Source organism: Ictalurus punctatus, chromosome 11, assembly GCF_001660625.3.
Source record: "Ictalurus punctatus breed USDA103 chromosome 11, Coco_2.0, whole genome shotgun sequence".
NCBI lineage: Eukaryota > Metazoa > Chordata > Actinopteri > Siluriformes > Ictaluridae > Ictalurus > Ictalurus punctatus.
This window is the reverse complement of record NC_030426.2, coordinates 27,893,699-27,911,198: the sequence shown is the minus strand read 5'-3', so window position 1 is coordinate 27,911,198 and position 17,500 is coordinate 27,893,699. Positions and strand designations below refer to the sequence as shown.

The 17,500-nt window shown below is 42.6% G+C and overlaps 1 protein-coding gene across 2 annotated transcripts in view; it reads right to left on the bottom strand.

Annotated features, from left to right (window-relative positions):
• The window catches only part of scn8ab (sodium channel, voltage gated, type VIII, alpha subunit b), a 96,110-nt gene that overhangs the window by 75,878 nt on the left and 2,732 nt on the right, over positions 1-17,500 (bottom strand). The window contains exons 2-4 of one of the 2 annotated variants that reach the window (XM_017480480.3): positions 11,563-11,900; positions 2,586-2,704; positions 134-223 (exon numbers count right to left, since the gene is read on the bottom strand). In XM_017480480.3, coding sequence (XP_017335969.1) covers positions 134-223; positions 2,586-2,704; positions 11,563-11,844 — 491 coding nt within the window. In that variant the 5' untranslated portion in view covers positions 11,845-11,900. Of the gene's footprint in view, positions 1-133; positions 224-2,585; positions 2,705-11,562; positions 11,901-17,500 lie in introns of those variants that run through there. The other variant, XM_053683604.1, reaches the window with a different exon arrangement.

Sequence of the window (17,500 nt, the reverse complement as noted above, 5' to 3'; positions counted from 1 at the left end):
TAAAATGGAATAAGAGAGCGAACACACAATTGAATACAAAACATCATAAATCTATTTTATTCTATAAAACAGAATACAGTAAAACAATATATATAAATATAAATATATATGAGAACAGAATAGAATTACTCACTCGACTTGTTTGGACCATTCTGGCGGGTTGCTGAATGTCATGAACACACAGTTGGTTAAAATGGTGCACATTATGATCATGCTGAAAACTGTGAGAGAGAGTTAAGGAAAGTTCTGGAAGAACATCTCACACACACACACACACACACACACACACACACACACTCATACACACGCACTGAATAATTTTACACTAATCAGCAAACTGTTGGCTCTGGATGTTCTTTCTGTTTCATCATGTGCAGCAGTAAAAGACCTTGGAGTGATTATTGACTCCAGTCTATCATCTGATGCTCATGTAGATAATATTACTAGGATAGCCTTCTTTCATCTCAGAAATATTTCTAAGATAAGAAATATATTGTCACTACATGATGCGGAAATACTAGTTCATGCTTTCGTCACCTCTAGATTAGATTACTGTAATGTCTTACTGTCTGGATGTTCCAGTAGGAGCATAAACAAACTCCAGTTAGTCCAGAATGCAGCTGCTAGAGTCCTCACTAGAACCAGAAGATACGACCACATCACCCCGATCTAATCCACACTGCATTGGCTCACAGTGAAATCTCACATTGATTATAAAATACTATTATTAACCTATAAAGCACTGAATGGTCTCGCACCACAGTACCTGAGAGAACTTTTGGTCTTTTATGATCCTCCACGCCTACTTAAATCAAAAGATGCAGGCTATTTGTTGGTACCTGGAATAGTGAAGGCTACAGCAGGGGGAAGAGCTTTCTCTTATAGAGCCCCACAGTTATGGAACAGTCTTCCTATTAGTGTTGGGACTCAGACACAGTCTCAGTGTTTAAGTCCAGACTGAAAACATATTTGTTTACTCAAGCTTTTAGTGAATAGTTTTTTCTTAGGTAAAGGAGCAGATCTAGAGGATCACAGGTAGAGAGTGTTGTGGTGAACTGGGATGTTGGATGCTGTTGTTCCCCCACTTTCACACCCTCACCCAGGTGTGTTGATGGTGAAGTGGCTGGCTGCATTATGTCCCAGGGAGTCCTCGTGTCTTTGTTCCCTTCTGGTTGTCCCTTTTAGTTATGATGTCATAGCTAATCTTGCCAGAGTCCCTGCTTTCACTCACACGAAGTACATGATCCTTAACTATTACGGGACAGTAAGCATACCTAATAATATCTCTCTCTCTCTCTCTCTCTCTCTCTCTCTCTCTCTCTCTGTCAAGCTACACATGATACTCCTGAGAGCATCAGTTGGAAGTCACACTCGAGTCTCCATCAGTGAACAGTGGAGAATTTCAACAAAACAGACTTCCTGTAGAAACTGTAATGAATTTCCTGGTTACACAACTGCACTATTTCAGCATGTAGTCTTACCACATTTACAGAAGGGGTGTATTTATTTATAATTGCACTATCCGGTGTCACCCAGATGAGGACGGGTTCCCTTTTGAGTCCGGTTCCTCTCGAGGTTTCTTCCTCATATCGTCTCAGGGAGTTTTTCTTCACCACGTCTCCTCTGTCTGCTCATTAGAGATAAATTCATACATTTAACATCTATATCCTGAGTGTATATATTTCTGTAGCGCTGCTCCGGGACGACGTCCACTGTTAAAAGCTCAATACAAATAAAACTGAACTGATTTATCATAATGCAACGTAATAACAATAAATCAAATTTAAACACATTTCACAGCCAAAAGATCCAGCGGCAGGCCACAATAAAACTTTACTCATGATAAAATGCATTCAATATGCTAATGACCAAAAAATTTCATACATGTTTATGAATAAAATAAAGTTCCCAACTACAAAAAGAATAAATAAATATCCAAAAGTTTTTTTAAAAAATTGAGATCCGTGACCTTCTGATCCGTCACTGACTGATGATCTCTGATTTCTTATTTGTTTTATTATTCATTGAGAAATTAATTTGTGCCATTTAAAGACTATATATATATATATATATATATATATATATATAGACACACACACACACACTGTATATATGAATAGAGGCAATAATAAACAGAACATTTTCTGCTGAAACCTGCACTGAGTCATTAATAACACCATCACTGCAACGATTCCTGGGGTCAAAGGTCAAAGCTTATGCTGCCGATTTGATCTGAGGTTTTTTTCTTCCCATGAGTCATCAGTAAGTGAAATGGACACACTGAGAGCCACGTCTATAAAACTTTAAAAGGCGTACATCAGGAAGTACTCTAATGATCAAAAACCTTCAGACATAATCACAGCGCTGCTGAATTCTCCACCAAACACACAGAGATTAACCGTGAGTACAGGAATGGGGTTCAACTCTATCACACATTACAGAACAGATCATCGGGACAGTGACGTGTCTGCTGTGGAAAGTGCGACATAAATAAAATTGAAGTGAATTTAGTATAAAAATAACACAGCTGGTGATACAGGTTCAGAAAAGTACAGTGTTTAAATAGAAAGCAGTGAAAAGGATATGAATGTATCAATATTTTAATAGCTATTCGCCTGAACAGATTAAAAGGGCTAATGATATACAACGAGGGCGTGGCACTGAAGCGGAAGATCGTTTTCCCTTTGTTTAGCACTATAAAGGTCTGTACAGAGAGACAGAGAGAGAGACAGAGGGAGAGAGAAAGAGAGGGAGAGAGAGAAAGAGAGAGAGAGAGACAGGGAGAGAGAGAAAGACAGAGAGAGAGACAGAGAGAGCGAGAGACAGAGACAGAGACAGAGAGACAGAGAGAGAGAGACAGAGAGCGAGAGAGAGAGACAGAGTGAGACAGAGAGAGAGACAGAGAGAGAGACAGAGAGCGAGAGAGAGAGACAGAGAGAGAGACAGAGAGAGACAGAGAGAGACAGAGAGAGACAGAGTGAGACAGAGAGAGAGACAGAGAGAGAGACAGAGAGCGAGAGAGAGAGACAGAGAGAGAGACAGAGAGAGACAGAGAGAGAGACAGAGAGAGAGACAGAGAGAGACAGAGATAGTGAGAGAGACAGAGACAGAGAGAGAAAGAGAGAGACAGAGAAAGAGAGGGAGTGAGAGAAAGAGAAAAACAAATTAATAATAACAAATCAGTGCACTGAAATACAGATGAAGTAACACACACATGCAACTCGAATCATCTTTTATACAGATTACTTTTCACATTATGAAGTCATGTGTTTGTTTGTTTGTTTGTTTGTTTATTTAACAGAGAAAATACACATGAATACTGACACTGGTATTTATGATGTGTCAGATTTGATATCCCAGTGGCTAATCTGCGGTCCCCGGATTAAAATGGAAATATTGTGTTTCAGCATATAAACATTATAATAATAGTTCTAATTCACACATAAAATATGTAATAAAAAGGGAACTGGTGAACAGAAAAACACTGCAATATAAATGTAAGTACATAATATTTTTAATTTTGTAACATTTCTCACTCTCCCGCGAAGGTCACGGACGACACGCTCATGAGCAAACGTCACGCAGCAAAGTGTTTCTCATGATATAATAATAACTGGAAGAGAACCGCAGTGAGCACTGGCCAAGAGAACAGACCGTTTACTGGAAGTCAGACTGTAACACTAACGCTAACGCTAACGGCTAACATCACTATCCATCAAGAACAGGAAGTGCTGACTCCAGAGCGAAGCAGGGGGAACAGCACTGCAACGCTCCCCTCAGACTCTCACTGCTTGGCTGATTTGGCAAAAACCATCCTGTGATCTCTCAACATCTTTTAATCCTCATGAGAGAAACAGTGTAACATTATTATTATTATTATTATTATTATTATTATTATTATTATAAAGACAAAATCATACATATGCTAACCCGATTTGAAGCAGCTTTCATGTACTGACAGACTGTTACTGGTTGTTGGGGGGGGGGGGGGGGGGGGAGTATTAATGGAGAAACTTTAGAATGTGATATAATGTCCCTCAAGGTTCTGTTTTAGGGCCATTCAAACGTGTTGTTTTACCTTCAAACAGCCTTTTAAACATGACATTCACAAAAAACAGATTTCTATTTCAATTTCCATTTATAGTCACATCACAGTTTCTACAGGATAAAATGTATAAAAGTTGTTGCGTTAGTGTCATTCGTTCATTTATTCAGTCATTCATATTCCTTCCACTTTTTCTGGTCCATGTTGTGATTGGGAGCAAGCGGAGACTCCTCTATCCCATGGCCACAGACTCCAGCTCCTCTTCCCCAGATCCCCAGATGTTCCCAGGCCAACTGTGAGATGATATCTCTCCAGCAGGTCCTGGGTCTGCTCTGCGGACGTGGTAGAGCGCTACCAGGAGCCGATCAGGGGGTGCCCAAACCACCTCAACTAGCTCCTCTCAATTTGGGGGTGGGGGGAGGGGCTTAGGGGGAGTAGAGCGTCTCTACTCTGAGGCTCTCCCAGAATGCTGATCTCCTCACCCTATTATTGAGAGTTAATCTAGCAACCCTGCAATAAAACCTCATTTCTGTCTCGCGTATTCATGACTGTACTGCCTTCCTGTTCTACACTGATGACACGCAATACAATAGCCTCTTAAAAAGGTGACCTTTAAGCACCTTTAAGGATCACTGCAGAGAGAGAGCGAGAGCGAGAGCGAGAACCTTTAAGGGTTTCTATATTTCTAAGTTTCTAGGTATTTAGTTATTTATTATGACTATATATGCTGCCTCTGGGTAAAATTATTGTTAAACATGGAATTATCTTCCACTGTTATGCTGATGATACACAGCTGTATGTTTTAGTAAAGCCAGACGACAGACAGCAGCTTAATAAAATTGAGGAATGTGTAAAGGACATTAGACACTGGACGTTGAGTAACTTCCTCCTACTCAATTCCAACCAGACAGAAGTACAGTGCAGTGAAAATGTATATTTCCTGATTTCTTCTGTTTTTGTGAATATCTCATACTAAATTATTTCAGAAATTAACATGATAATAAATGATAATGTTTATTGAAGCAAAAAAAAAAGTTATCCAATACCAACTGTGTGAGAATTACTAATTCCCCAAATCTATTAAAAGGTTAAAAGATCTTACCCAGTAACACACTACGCCAAGGTCGAAAGAAATTCCAGAAAAGATGAAAAAGAAGGTGACTGAAATACGTCAGTCTGGGAAGGGTTACAAATCTATTTCAAAGGCTCTGGGACTCCAAAGAACCACATCGAGAACCATTATCTCCAAATGGAAAAACTCTGCACTGTAGTGAACCTTCCCAGAAGTGTCCGACCTTCCGAAATTCCTCCAAGAGCACAGCGACGACTCATCCAGGAAGTCACAAAAGATCCAAGGACAACATCAAAGGAACTACAGGCCTCTCTTGCATCAATAAAGGTCAGTGTTCATGACTCCACTATCAGAAAGACACTGGGGGAACACGGCTCCATGGAAGAGTGGCGAGGTGAAAACCACTGCTAACCCAGAAGAACATTAAGACTCATCTGAATTTCACCAAAACACTCCTTGATGATCCTCAAACCTTTTGGGAGAATGTTCTGTGGACTGATGAGTGGAAAATGGAACAGTTTGGAAGAGAGGGGTAAACCAAACACCTGGCGTAAACCAAACACCGAATTCCACAAAAAGATCATCATACATCATACAAAAGATCGCCAAGCATGGTGGAGGAGGTGTGATGGTGTGGGGATGCTCTGCTGCTTCAGGGTCTGGGCAACGTGCAGTAATTGAGGGAAACATGAATTCTGCTCTCTAGCAGAAAATCCTGAAGGAGAATGTCCGGTCTTCAGTCTGTAAGTCTAAACTCGAGTGCAACTGGATTCTGCAGCAAGACAATGATCCAAACCCCCAGTGTGACTGAACTAAAGCAGTTCTACAAAGAAGAGTGGGACAAAATTCCACCACAGCACTGTGAATGTCTGATCTCCAGTTCTCGGAAGAGTTTGATTGCAGTTAATGCTGCTAAAGTTTTAGGGGGCAATTAGTTTTTCACATGGGTGAGAGGTGTTGGATGACTTTTTCTGTTTTAATAATAAATAAAGAAATAAATAAATAAAAACTGCATTGTATGTTAACTCAGCTTGCCTTTGAAGATCTAAAACTATTTCGTATGAAATATACACAAAAACAGAAGAAATCAGGATGGGGCAAATACTTTTTCACAGCACTGTACTTCTACTAGAACCACGTGTAGCTAGAGGTAATCTGTCTGATCTCACAGTAACTCTGGATGGACTTTCTGTTTTATCATGTGCAGCAGTAAAAGACCTTGGTGTGATGACTGACTCCAGTCTTTCATCTGATGCTCATGTAGATAATATTCCAAGGACAGAACCCACTCTTGCGCGGTCATTAAGGTTTGTTGATGGTGGAGCGGCTGGCCCTTTATGTCCCGGGCCGTCGTCATGTCTGCGTTACCTTCTGGCTTTCCCTTTTCATTACATGCTCATAGCTAGTCCTACTGGAGTCCCTGCATGCACTCTGCACACAATGTACATCTTCTTACACCTTCCCAGGATAAGACTGTACCTAATAATCTGTGTTCTCTCCGTCTCACACCGCCTGATCCATCCTGATGCTTTACTTCTGCTCAGAGCCTCCTCCACATGACAGTCATTCGCTGGTGCTCAGGAGGATGGCCTCACGTGGATAGCCGAAAGAGGACTACGGATGGTTCCATTCGGAAGCAGTCTTATCCATTATTCAGTGGATAACATCACCTGGACAAGACCCTGATGTTCATACTGAAGATCTACTGACTTTAAAGCAAGTTGTGGAAACCTAATAACTATCCGGCGTCACCCAGATGAGGATGGGTTCCTTTCTGTTTCTGATTCCTGTCAAGGTTCTTCCTCATGTTCTTCTTTCTCAGGGAGTTTGTCCTGGCCACCGTCACCACTGGCTTGCTCGTTAGGAATAAATCTAAATCTGGATCTGGATGTCCATTGTTAAAACACTATATAAATAAAAATTCTACTGAATCCGTTTCTTTCCCTATAAGAAAGAGAGTTCACAGCTGTGATCTTTGTCGCTGTGTACATCCGTCTGATGCTAATACAAAGGAAGCACTAGAGAAAATATATACGAGTCTGAGAGTAAATTACAGACTGCACAACCAGATGGCTGCTTCATCGTTGCTGGTGACTTTAATCAGGAAAACCTCAAATTGGTCCTGCCTCAGAGAATGCACCGAGGTGACTGATGTCCTCACAGACAAACTCAACATCTCTCCGAGGCAGGCGCTCGTGGCCCGTTGCTTCACATCGACAACACCAAAAACTCCTGTGCCAAAGAGCGCTACCATGATGTGCTTGAGTCACTACTGACGATGGAAGTGGGACATCTCAAGGCTTCACTTCCAACCTCATTGACCCTTACCAGTTTACATATCTCTCAAACCACTCCATGGGCACCGCTCATATCCATAGTCACTCACCTATCCCGTGTCACCCTGACAAGAAGGAAACACGCTGTAATTAGCATGATGTTCAGCGTTCAATAACTCGATTAACGTCATTAACTTGTCACAAAGCTGAACCTGCTGGGCGTCACTCCATCCATCTCCAACAAGCTCTGGACTTCCTGACTGTAGAAACCACAGAGTGTTCAGATCAGATGCAGCACCTCCAGCACTGTCACACTCAGCTATTCTCGCTGATGGCGTTATGACTGCATCATGAAGTTTGTAGAGAACACCACAGTAGTGGAACGCATTAGCAAAAGCGATGAGAGTGGAGCAAGGCAAGACCAGTGTGCACCACTCACCACCGCTCAGCCACGCCGTCCTGTAGAGACAGTGTCGACCTCCAAGCTTCTCGGAGTGCACATCTGATGACCCAACCTGGTCTCACACCACGTCCCTGACCAAAAAAGCCGAGCAGCACCTCCATTTCCTACGTTCACTGAGGAGAGCACTGAGGCCTCCCCCCACATGCTCACCATATTTTACAGAAGTGCCACTGCGAGTCTCCTACTAACTTCATCACTGTCTGGTCTGGGACCTGCAGAGCATCCTGCAGCAGATAGTGAAGACAGTGGAGAACATCACGGGGGTCCCGCTGCCTCCAGTGCAGGACATCAAACAGCTACATCTTTTTTGCAGTTTGGTTTTTCAGAAAATAAAATCCGTTTTAGTTTTCTTCTTTTTTTAACCATAAACACGGCATTCCCCTTACATCATCCCTCTGCAGCAACACACACACTCGCACACACACACACACTCGCGCACACACACACACACTCGCGCGCACACACACACACACTCGCGCACACACACACACACACTCGCGCACACACACACACACACACACACACACAACACACACACACACACACACACAACACACACACACACGCACACACACACACGCACACACACACACGCACACACACACACGCACACACACACACTCGCGCACACACACACACACACACACACACTCACGCACACACACACACACACAACACACACACACACTCACGCACACACACACACACACACGTGCACACACGCACACACTCGCACAAACACACTCACACACACTCGCGCACACACACACACACACACACACACTCACGCACACACACACACAACACACACACACACACTCACGCACACACACACACACACACACACACACACTCACACACACTCGCGCACACACACACACACACACACACACACACACACACACACACAACACACACACACACACTCACGCACACACACACACACACACACACACACACTCACACACACTCGCGCACACACACACACACACACACACACTCACGCACACACACACACAACACACACACACACACTCACGCACACACACACACACACACACACACACACACTCACACACACTCGCGCACACACACACACACACACACACACACACACACACACACACACACACACACGTGCACACACACACACACACACACACACACACTCACACACACTCGCGCACACACACACACACACACACACACACACAGGGAAACACCAGAGACACTTGAGATGTGAGTGAAAATCTTACTGAAATCTAATTAGATTAAAAATAGATGCAGTAATGTCGAGTTCCTGTCTCTCTCTGTCTTTCTTTCAGTCCATGCTCTGTTTCAATCCATCCCTTGTTCCTGCATCTCTCTCCATCCCTCATTCCTGTCTTTCTTTTAGTCCATCCCTCATTCCTGTCTCTCTCTCTGTTCATCCCTCATTCCTGTCTTTCTTTTAGTCCATCCCTCATTCCTGTCTCTCGGTCCCTGTTCATCCCTCATTCCCATCTCTCTCTCAGTTCATCCCTCATTCCTGTCTTTCTTTTAGTCCATCCCTCATTCCTGTCTCTCCCTCTGTTCATCCCTCATTCCTGTCTCTCTCTCTGTTCATCCCTCATTCCTGTCTCTCTCTCTCTCAGTTCATCCCTCATTCCTGTCTCTCTCTCTCTCAGTTCATCCCTCATTCCTGTCTCTCTCTCTGTTCATCCCTCATTCCTGTCTCTCTCTCTGTTCATCCCTCATTCCTGTCTTTCTTTTAGTTCATCCCTCATTCCCGTCTCTCTCTCAGTTCATCCCTCATTCCTGTCTTTCTTTTAGTCCATCCCTCATTCCTGTCTTTCTCTCTCAGTCCATCCTTCATTCCCGTCTCTCTCTCTCTCAGTTCATCCCTCATTCCCGTCTCTCTCTCTCTCAGTTCATCCCTCATTCCTGTCTCTCTCTCTCTCTGTGGTTAAGAACGTAAGATGTTTCAGTAAAAGGTAAGATTATGAGACTCGTATGTCAGACATGAGGAAATATGCCGTCCGTTTCCAGTCATCTGTCACTGAAACACTGAATCCTGAAGCTGTGAATAAAGCAGCAGGCTTGGTGTGTTACTGAATACTGAGTACAGGCTTCCCCACACACACACACACAGACACACACACACACACACACACACACACACACACACACACACACACTGCGACAGACTGTTGGCTTCCCACCCTCTAAATATTGCTCTACTCATCGAGGAGAAAGCTGCAGAGCGATCCATCCTCTAACCTACATACTGAACATCACCTCACCTCCAACTCCATCCATTAAAGGTAAAGCCCAGTGTTTTTCACTCTACGGTCTCTCACTCAGAGTGGACGAGTAAGGGCAGATGTTGCGTTGTTAAAGATTTAAAACAGTCTCAGTGTCCAGAGGAGACCGAATCTGTTCTTCTTGACTTTTATCTTTTACTTTCACACGCTGCTATAATACGCTAACGAAGTACGTAGCTCTGATTACTTCGCACGTTCCAGAACGTTTTGCCGTATTTATACGTTAGAGCTCTACGATACTACAACATATCTCACATCTCCATTCTTTAAGAGCTTGATGTGTGATGAGATGCAGGTCTACTAACAAGTTACGAGGAATTGAAATAAAAAGAGATATAACAATATTCTGACATTCTGAGATCATTTTTCACGATATCGATATTATATCTTCACGTTTAGACTACAGACTGTAATAAAGACATAATAAACCATCCCTTCTCTACTCGACCCTGGCTCTCGGTCTCCTGATTCATTCAAACATCTTACTGCTGGTGAAACTGCAGCTTTCTGATCGTTCAGAAAAGATTTACATCACAAACAGATCATTAAAACTATTTCACGCCGTTTGTGCTCGTTTCACGCTCGAAACAGTCTGCTTCAATCTAGACAGAAAACTAGGCGAGTTAGCTAGCTGAAGCTAGCTAGAACTCAATTTCATTTAATGAACCAGTCAGCAGTTGAACTGTTTAAAAAAAAAAAAAAAGTACGTAAAGTCTGATTTTATATTCTCACAAAGACACAGTTTTGCTATATCCTTTCAGAACGATGCACTATGAAGTATAGTAAAATATAGTAATAGTAATATACAATTTCTGGTATAAATGTGTCAGAGCCGTGTCTGAGAGAACTCCTGGGCAACGATCAGGAAGCTCACGTGCGAACAGACACGGATACTGAAAAGTGCCAATAAAACCTGGAAACGTTTCAATCAGGGTTTGTTTATTTAAATCCGTTATTAAAACCGTAAAGAATACGACAGAGCCGCGACGCCAAGGAACAACCACGAGGACAAGGGGAAGGTGATGCTAGCACCACCGTGCTTCACAGCAGGGATCCCAAAACCAAACTCCCATTCAGTTACAGTTTATAATACAGTTATACAAGCCTGGGTAGAACCCTGACCTCCGCCTGAGGGCCGTGAAGGTAGTCATAACCTGCTGAATTCAGCAAACACGAATAACATACTGAAAAGAAGAAAAGGAATGCTGAATTTTATAAATATTCAGTCGATCTTAAACACTGAATAGAATTCAAACACCTCATTTAAATATTCAAATTGTTGAATGAGTTTTACTTGTAAAATCTCACGACGTGTTTTTCTTACAACCGCTGCCAAAACCTGAAGCCCCGCCCATCATCTCATCCCGACGCGAGAGAGGATAGAGAGTCGATATTTCACTCACTTTCTTGTTCAAATAGAAGGGGTCCAAGTCCTCCAGAGGCACGGCCACCATATTGGAGGGGACGTCCCCGTAGATGAAGGGCAGGCTCTTCCCCGCCTCCAGGTCGGAGTTGGGCTTGGGCCCATTGTCGTCGTCGTCATCACGATGACTGCTGTCGGATCGGGGTTTGACGGGTTTCTTCTTCTTTTCCTCAGCAATGCGCTTCTCGATGTTGGCCAAACTCTCCCGGGTGAACTTCTTGAAGCTGTCAGGGCCTGGGGGTGCGAGCAGCGGCGCAGCCATATTGTCATCCTGCAGCAGAGCCCTCTTTATTTAGAACCCACCCAGGACAGCTGGTTCTGCGGGATGGGAGACAACACGCAGACGTAAACATGTGACATTTACAGTGTGAACGTAGTTGTACTTTATTCAATAGAAAACACTTCACAACTGTCCTCAGCCAATCAGATATCAACAATATTCTTAATATCATGCATTGTAATAAAGTCTGATCTCTTCACAGAAAGACTCTGATCTGATGTTCTCGCAAAAACACAGTTTCAGTATATTCTTTAATACACGATGAAGTATAATAACACACACAACAGAAACAGACAGAATGGTCCTGTAATGTAATGTCCCCACGTTATTCCTCTCACGCCTCAGCAATTCACCCTCAATCTTTTATTCACTAAAGAACTTTTATTCGCTTACAGTTACATTTAAATGAGTGAGTTCCTGTTCTCGCTTACATTACAGCAGCTATAAACACTCGCTCCCTCACCATCCCTCTCTCTATTCTCTCTCTCTATTCTCTCTATTCCCTCTATTTATTCTCTCTCTCTTCTCTCTCTCTATTCTCTCTCTCTCTCTCTATTCTCTCTATTCCCTCTATTTATTCTCTCTCTCTTCTCTCTCTCTATTCTCTCTCTCTCTCTCTCTATTCTCTCTATTCCCTCTATTTATTCTCTCTCTCTTCTCTCTCTCTATTCTCTCTCTCTCTATTCTCTCTATTCCCTCTATTTATTCTCTCTCTCTTCTCTCTCTCTTCTCTCTCTCTCTATTCTCTCTCTCGCTCTATTCTCTCTATTCCCTCTATTTATTCTCTCTCTCTATTCTCTCTCTCTCGCTCTATTCTCTCTATTCCCTCTATTTATTCTCTCTCTCTATTCTCTCTCTCTCGCTCTATTCTCTCTATTCCCTCTATTTATTCTCTCTCTCTATTCTCTCTCTCTCGCTCTATTCTCTCTATTCCCTCTATTTATTCTCTCTCTCTTCTCTCTATTCCCTCTATTTATTCTCTCTCTCTTCTCTCTCTCTCTATTCTCTCTCTCTCGCTCTATTCTCTCTATTCCCTCTATTTATACTCTCTCTCTCTTCTCTCTCTCTCTATTCTCTCTATTCCCTCTATTTATTCTCTCTCTCTTCTCTCTCTCTTCTCTCTCTCATATCTCTCTTGAGGTTAATAAGAGAAAGAAATGTGTTTATTACTGTATTAGCTAAGATCTTGTCTAGTTACATCACTATACTGGATAAAAATAAGATCACATCAGTCAAAAACTTTGCTAGGTTAGCTACACTCTATGGCCTAAAGTATGTGCACCCCTGACCATCACTCCCATGTTGTTGAACGACCCATTCCAGATTTATTCTCCCTTTGCTGTTATAATGCATTCCAGTCTTCTGGGAAGGCTTTCTACTAGATTTTGGGGTGTGGCTGTGGGGATTTTGGGGCGTGGCTGTGGGGATTAGTGTTCATTCAGCTACAAGAGCGTTAGTGAGGTTGAAGTCAGGTGCTGATGGTGATGTGAGGAGACTCCGGTTCCAGTTCATCCCAAATTTGTTCAGGGGGGTTGAGGTCAGGGCTCTGACACTTAGAGTTCTTCTACGTTCTTCCAACCTTCACACACAACGTCTTCATGGAGCTCGCTTTGTGCACAGGAGCGTCGTCATGCTGGAACAGTGTTTGGGATTCTTATTTCCACTGAAGGGAAACTGTAAAGCTACAGCGTACAGAGACGTTCTATACAACTGCGTGGTCCAAACAGTTTTAGGAACAAGCACATATGGGTGTGATGGTCAGGGGTGCACATACTTTTAGTGTAGTTAACACTACTGAACGTTATGCTAACTCAGTTCCGATGTAAACACTGAAACTGAAACCATTTCTCTTTTGTTGCTTCAGTAACATTCAGCTCATTTCTCAGTGCTTAACGATACCTGCTACACAAAGTGTGCTTGGATTAACATGACAAGAAGCCCAGGAACGTCTGCAATAAACCCCAACAGCAGGGTTTATTAACGTACATCACTTAACGTTCGACCACACGGACCCGCTAATCAGTTACCATGCTGTAAAGGAGCAACAAATCCAAGCGATCGCCCAGAACGATTCCTGAAAACCGATCCTGTAGCGCGTGTGACGCGACGTTTCTTCAGTTCCCCGCTCACAACGTCCTACCTGCAGTTACTTAAAGCACAAATACTTCCGTCTGATCCTGCCATATACACGACTTCTCATCTCACGTGTACAGAGATGTTACGAAGAACAATGAAGCTAGGAAGGAAGTAGATGTGAGAGATCGCTGGTGCCTCTGGTGAGCGTATGTAGATAGGAGAGTTAGCTCGCTTTGCTAATCTATTCTGATAATCTGACAACGAAGCTGAGCGCATAACAGCTCAAGCACACAAGCGTTATTTAATTAACTAGTTTGCTGTAGAATATCATATATAATATATACATAATATACAGACTAACACTGGACAGGCCATGCCCACAAGCAACAACAGTAGCAATCAGAACACGCGCCCAAGAGACGAACAACAAGCGACGTGAGAGAATTCTCCTAGCTGGTGTGAACTGAACGAGAAATTTTCCCAATTTAAAACCAATCTAGAAACCTCCAGCAGTGGGTTTCCATTTCCAAGCAGGAAGCAAAGAACCCGTAATTACACAGATTAACTTCTTCACAGATTAACAAGGACAACTTTCCCCACAGTGATTCCAGAGAACAAACGTAAACACAAACCTCTCTGCACGTCACGCGTTTCAGAACGCTGAGTGATCTGATCTCTCTGGAGCGAACCGCTTCGGTTTGGTTTTTTTTGGCTCGGATGTTCTCAGAAGATCAGACTAACGACTAACGCTGATGTATATGAAGCAGTCCAGCGGTCACTGGGCCCGGCGGTGGTGGTGACGCCCTGCAGATGAGCTGAAGTGCAGCTATACGACGCATTCCCCGACTGAGACACAGCCAATACTTCAATTACACATACAGCAGCTTTACACACTGCTTAGCGTCTGCTCTTAGAGTTTACTGCAGGAAACAGCACACACACGCACGGCTCAGCTTTCTCAGAGTGTTCTTAATGCATCAATTATAATTCCTGACAATCCTAATCGTGATGTATTAATAAAATAAACCTTTGAGTAAATACGTTTCACGTGCAGACCAGCGGGACAACGTGACACGTCGTGCTCCTCCTCAAACAGCGTTCACAATCCAATCACGTTTCTGTTTCATTCTGATCACACCCAAATAAACCTGATAAACAGCATTCAGTAGAGAGTAAAACTGTTTTTTTAAAATATAATTTTGGAATATTTTAATGCATTATAATGTTTGAAGAATGATTCTTGATTCACAAAAGGAAAATCAAATCGATTCATTGTCAGCATAAAGAGTCAAAATAAAATTTAGTGACTCATAAGAGAAAGCAATTCACTGTCAGGACTAAGATTTTTAAAAAATAATTTAATAAATCACTTTTGGTTCAAATTGAAACTGAATCCTGAATCAAATCAGTTCATTGTCAGGCTAAAGATTTACAAAATTGCATTTGATTCCAAAGAAAAATCAGTGAATCACAAACTGAATCGATTCAGTATCAGCTGAAATATTAATTTTAAAAATCAGTTGTTGTTGGGTTTTTTTAAATGGAAAATCAGTGACTATGGAATTGAATCAATTTGCTGTCAGTCCAAAAGTTAAAGGAAAAAAATGCTTTCAGTTCAAATAAAAAAATAAATGAATAAAATCAGTGAGTCATGAATCAAATCTCAGGCCAAAGATTCGCTCTCCTCATACAGCGAGACGGAGGAACACGACATGGAGAAGTGCTTGATACAGAAAGGTCTAATCTGAGTGGATGTGATTGGCTGAAGCCCCTTTGTTTAGCCTTCCAAAGCCACACCCTCTAAAACCTAGAACATTAGAATATATAGCACAGGAGGCGGAGCTTGATGAACTGACACGCAAGCAGAGACGCCTCTTTGTCCTGATTGGTTGGATGCTGGTGGCCCACGTTACGCGTGTTGTTTGTAATCGGGACTCGAACGGGTCTGTGATCATCAGAAAGAGTCATAAAAACAGTTTTTGGTTCAAATTAAAAGTCGTTGAAAAAAGAATATAAAAAGAAGTTATAAAAAATAATCCTTTTTTTATCTTGAATTGAATCGATTCATTATCAGGACAAAGATTCACAAAAATTGGGCTTTTTCTCCAATGACTGATTAATAAAATATCTGAATTTCATACATGTGAGGAAAAACTTTACTACACACACACACACACAGACACACACACACACACACACACACACACACACACACACACACACACACACACACACAGTGTCCTGGATTTACTGAGCGCAGATTTAAATCTGTGTATTGAACTGTAACGATGATAAAATACGTCCTGTATTTTAGCTGATAGATTATTTTACATGACAGAAAATCATTAAGGATGAATGTTTTCATCATCATCATCATCATCATCACGAACTTCCTCATCATCCCTGAGCTGCTTTAACAGTCTTCATGGCCTACTTGTGCACTCGACGCTCAGGTATTCCTCAAGCCCTGACACCCTGGAGACTCGGCAGCGCTGTGATACAGCACCGACTCTGGCATGGATTCATCCGTTATATCACCATGTGCTGCTCTGATATATCGTGTGTATCGTGATATCTTTATTATTATTATTATTAGCTTTTGAAAAAAAAATGTTTAAATATTGCAATATAAAGTTACATTTAATTAAATACAATGAAATAAAGTGCGATATAATAAATTCAATACCAAATAAGAACGCAGATAATATTTTTCTTTTAACTGAATTTGTTTTGCTGGCAGTTCAGTAATAACATGTACATGTCGCTGTGTGGATCTGGTGATGTGATGTGATGTGATGCGATGTGATGCGATGTGATGTGATGTGATGTTCTCCTGCTGTAGCTCTCGGTGGAGTGAAGCACGTTCAGGATGCAGCAGCAGGAGGAAGGAAGACGAAGGAGAGAAGAGGAGGAGGCCTATATCCTCTAAAACAAGCAGCGTGCTGTAGTCAGAATAGTACAAAAATAAAATAACAGCATGCTGATGAGAGAGGTTCTGGGCTTGAACTGATCCAAAGGGAGCAGGTGATGATCACGTGACAGGCTGAAGGCCTTTCTAACATTCCTGCGCTTCAGAAACAATCCGGAAGTGTAGACCTGTACAGCGGCAGGTTCAGGTTACAAAAAGCCAAGCCAACCTCTAAATCTCCTTCCTCAGGATACAGTAACGGTACACACACACACACACACACACGCGCGCGCGCGCGCGCGGAGATTTGTTTAAAGGAGCCGCCACTCAAGGTGATCCAGAAACCGTATGATAGCGCGCGCGCGCACACACACACACGCGCACACACACACACACGTGTGCTTTTAATCTAAACCTGTAATTCTGTCGCATTTAGAATGACTGTTATTTCTATGTACAGCACGCGCATTGCGTGCACGTGCACCTCATCCGTCCGACCCCGTCTAAAGGAAAGTGCGATGCATCTCAAACTATTTCACACAAACGAAGTGTTCAGGAATATGCGCGGTGCAGTAAAGGACTACTCACGTGCATGCGCCCAGATGTTTTAACGGTGCCGGGTGCACGAGCCTGTCAGAAATAATCCAGGAAAGG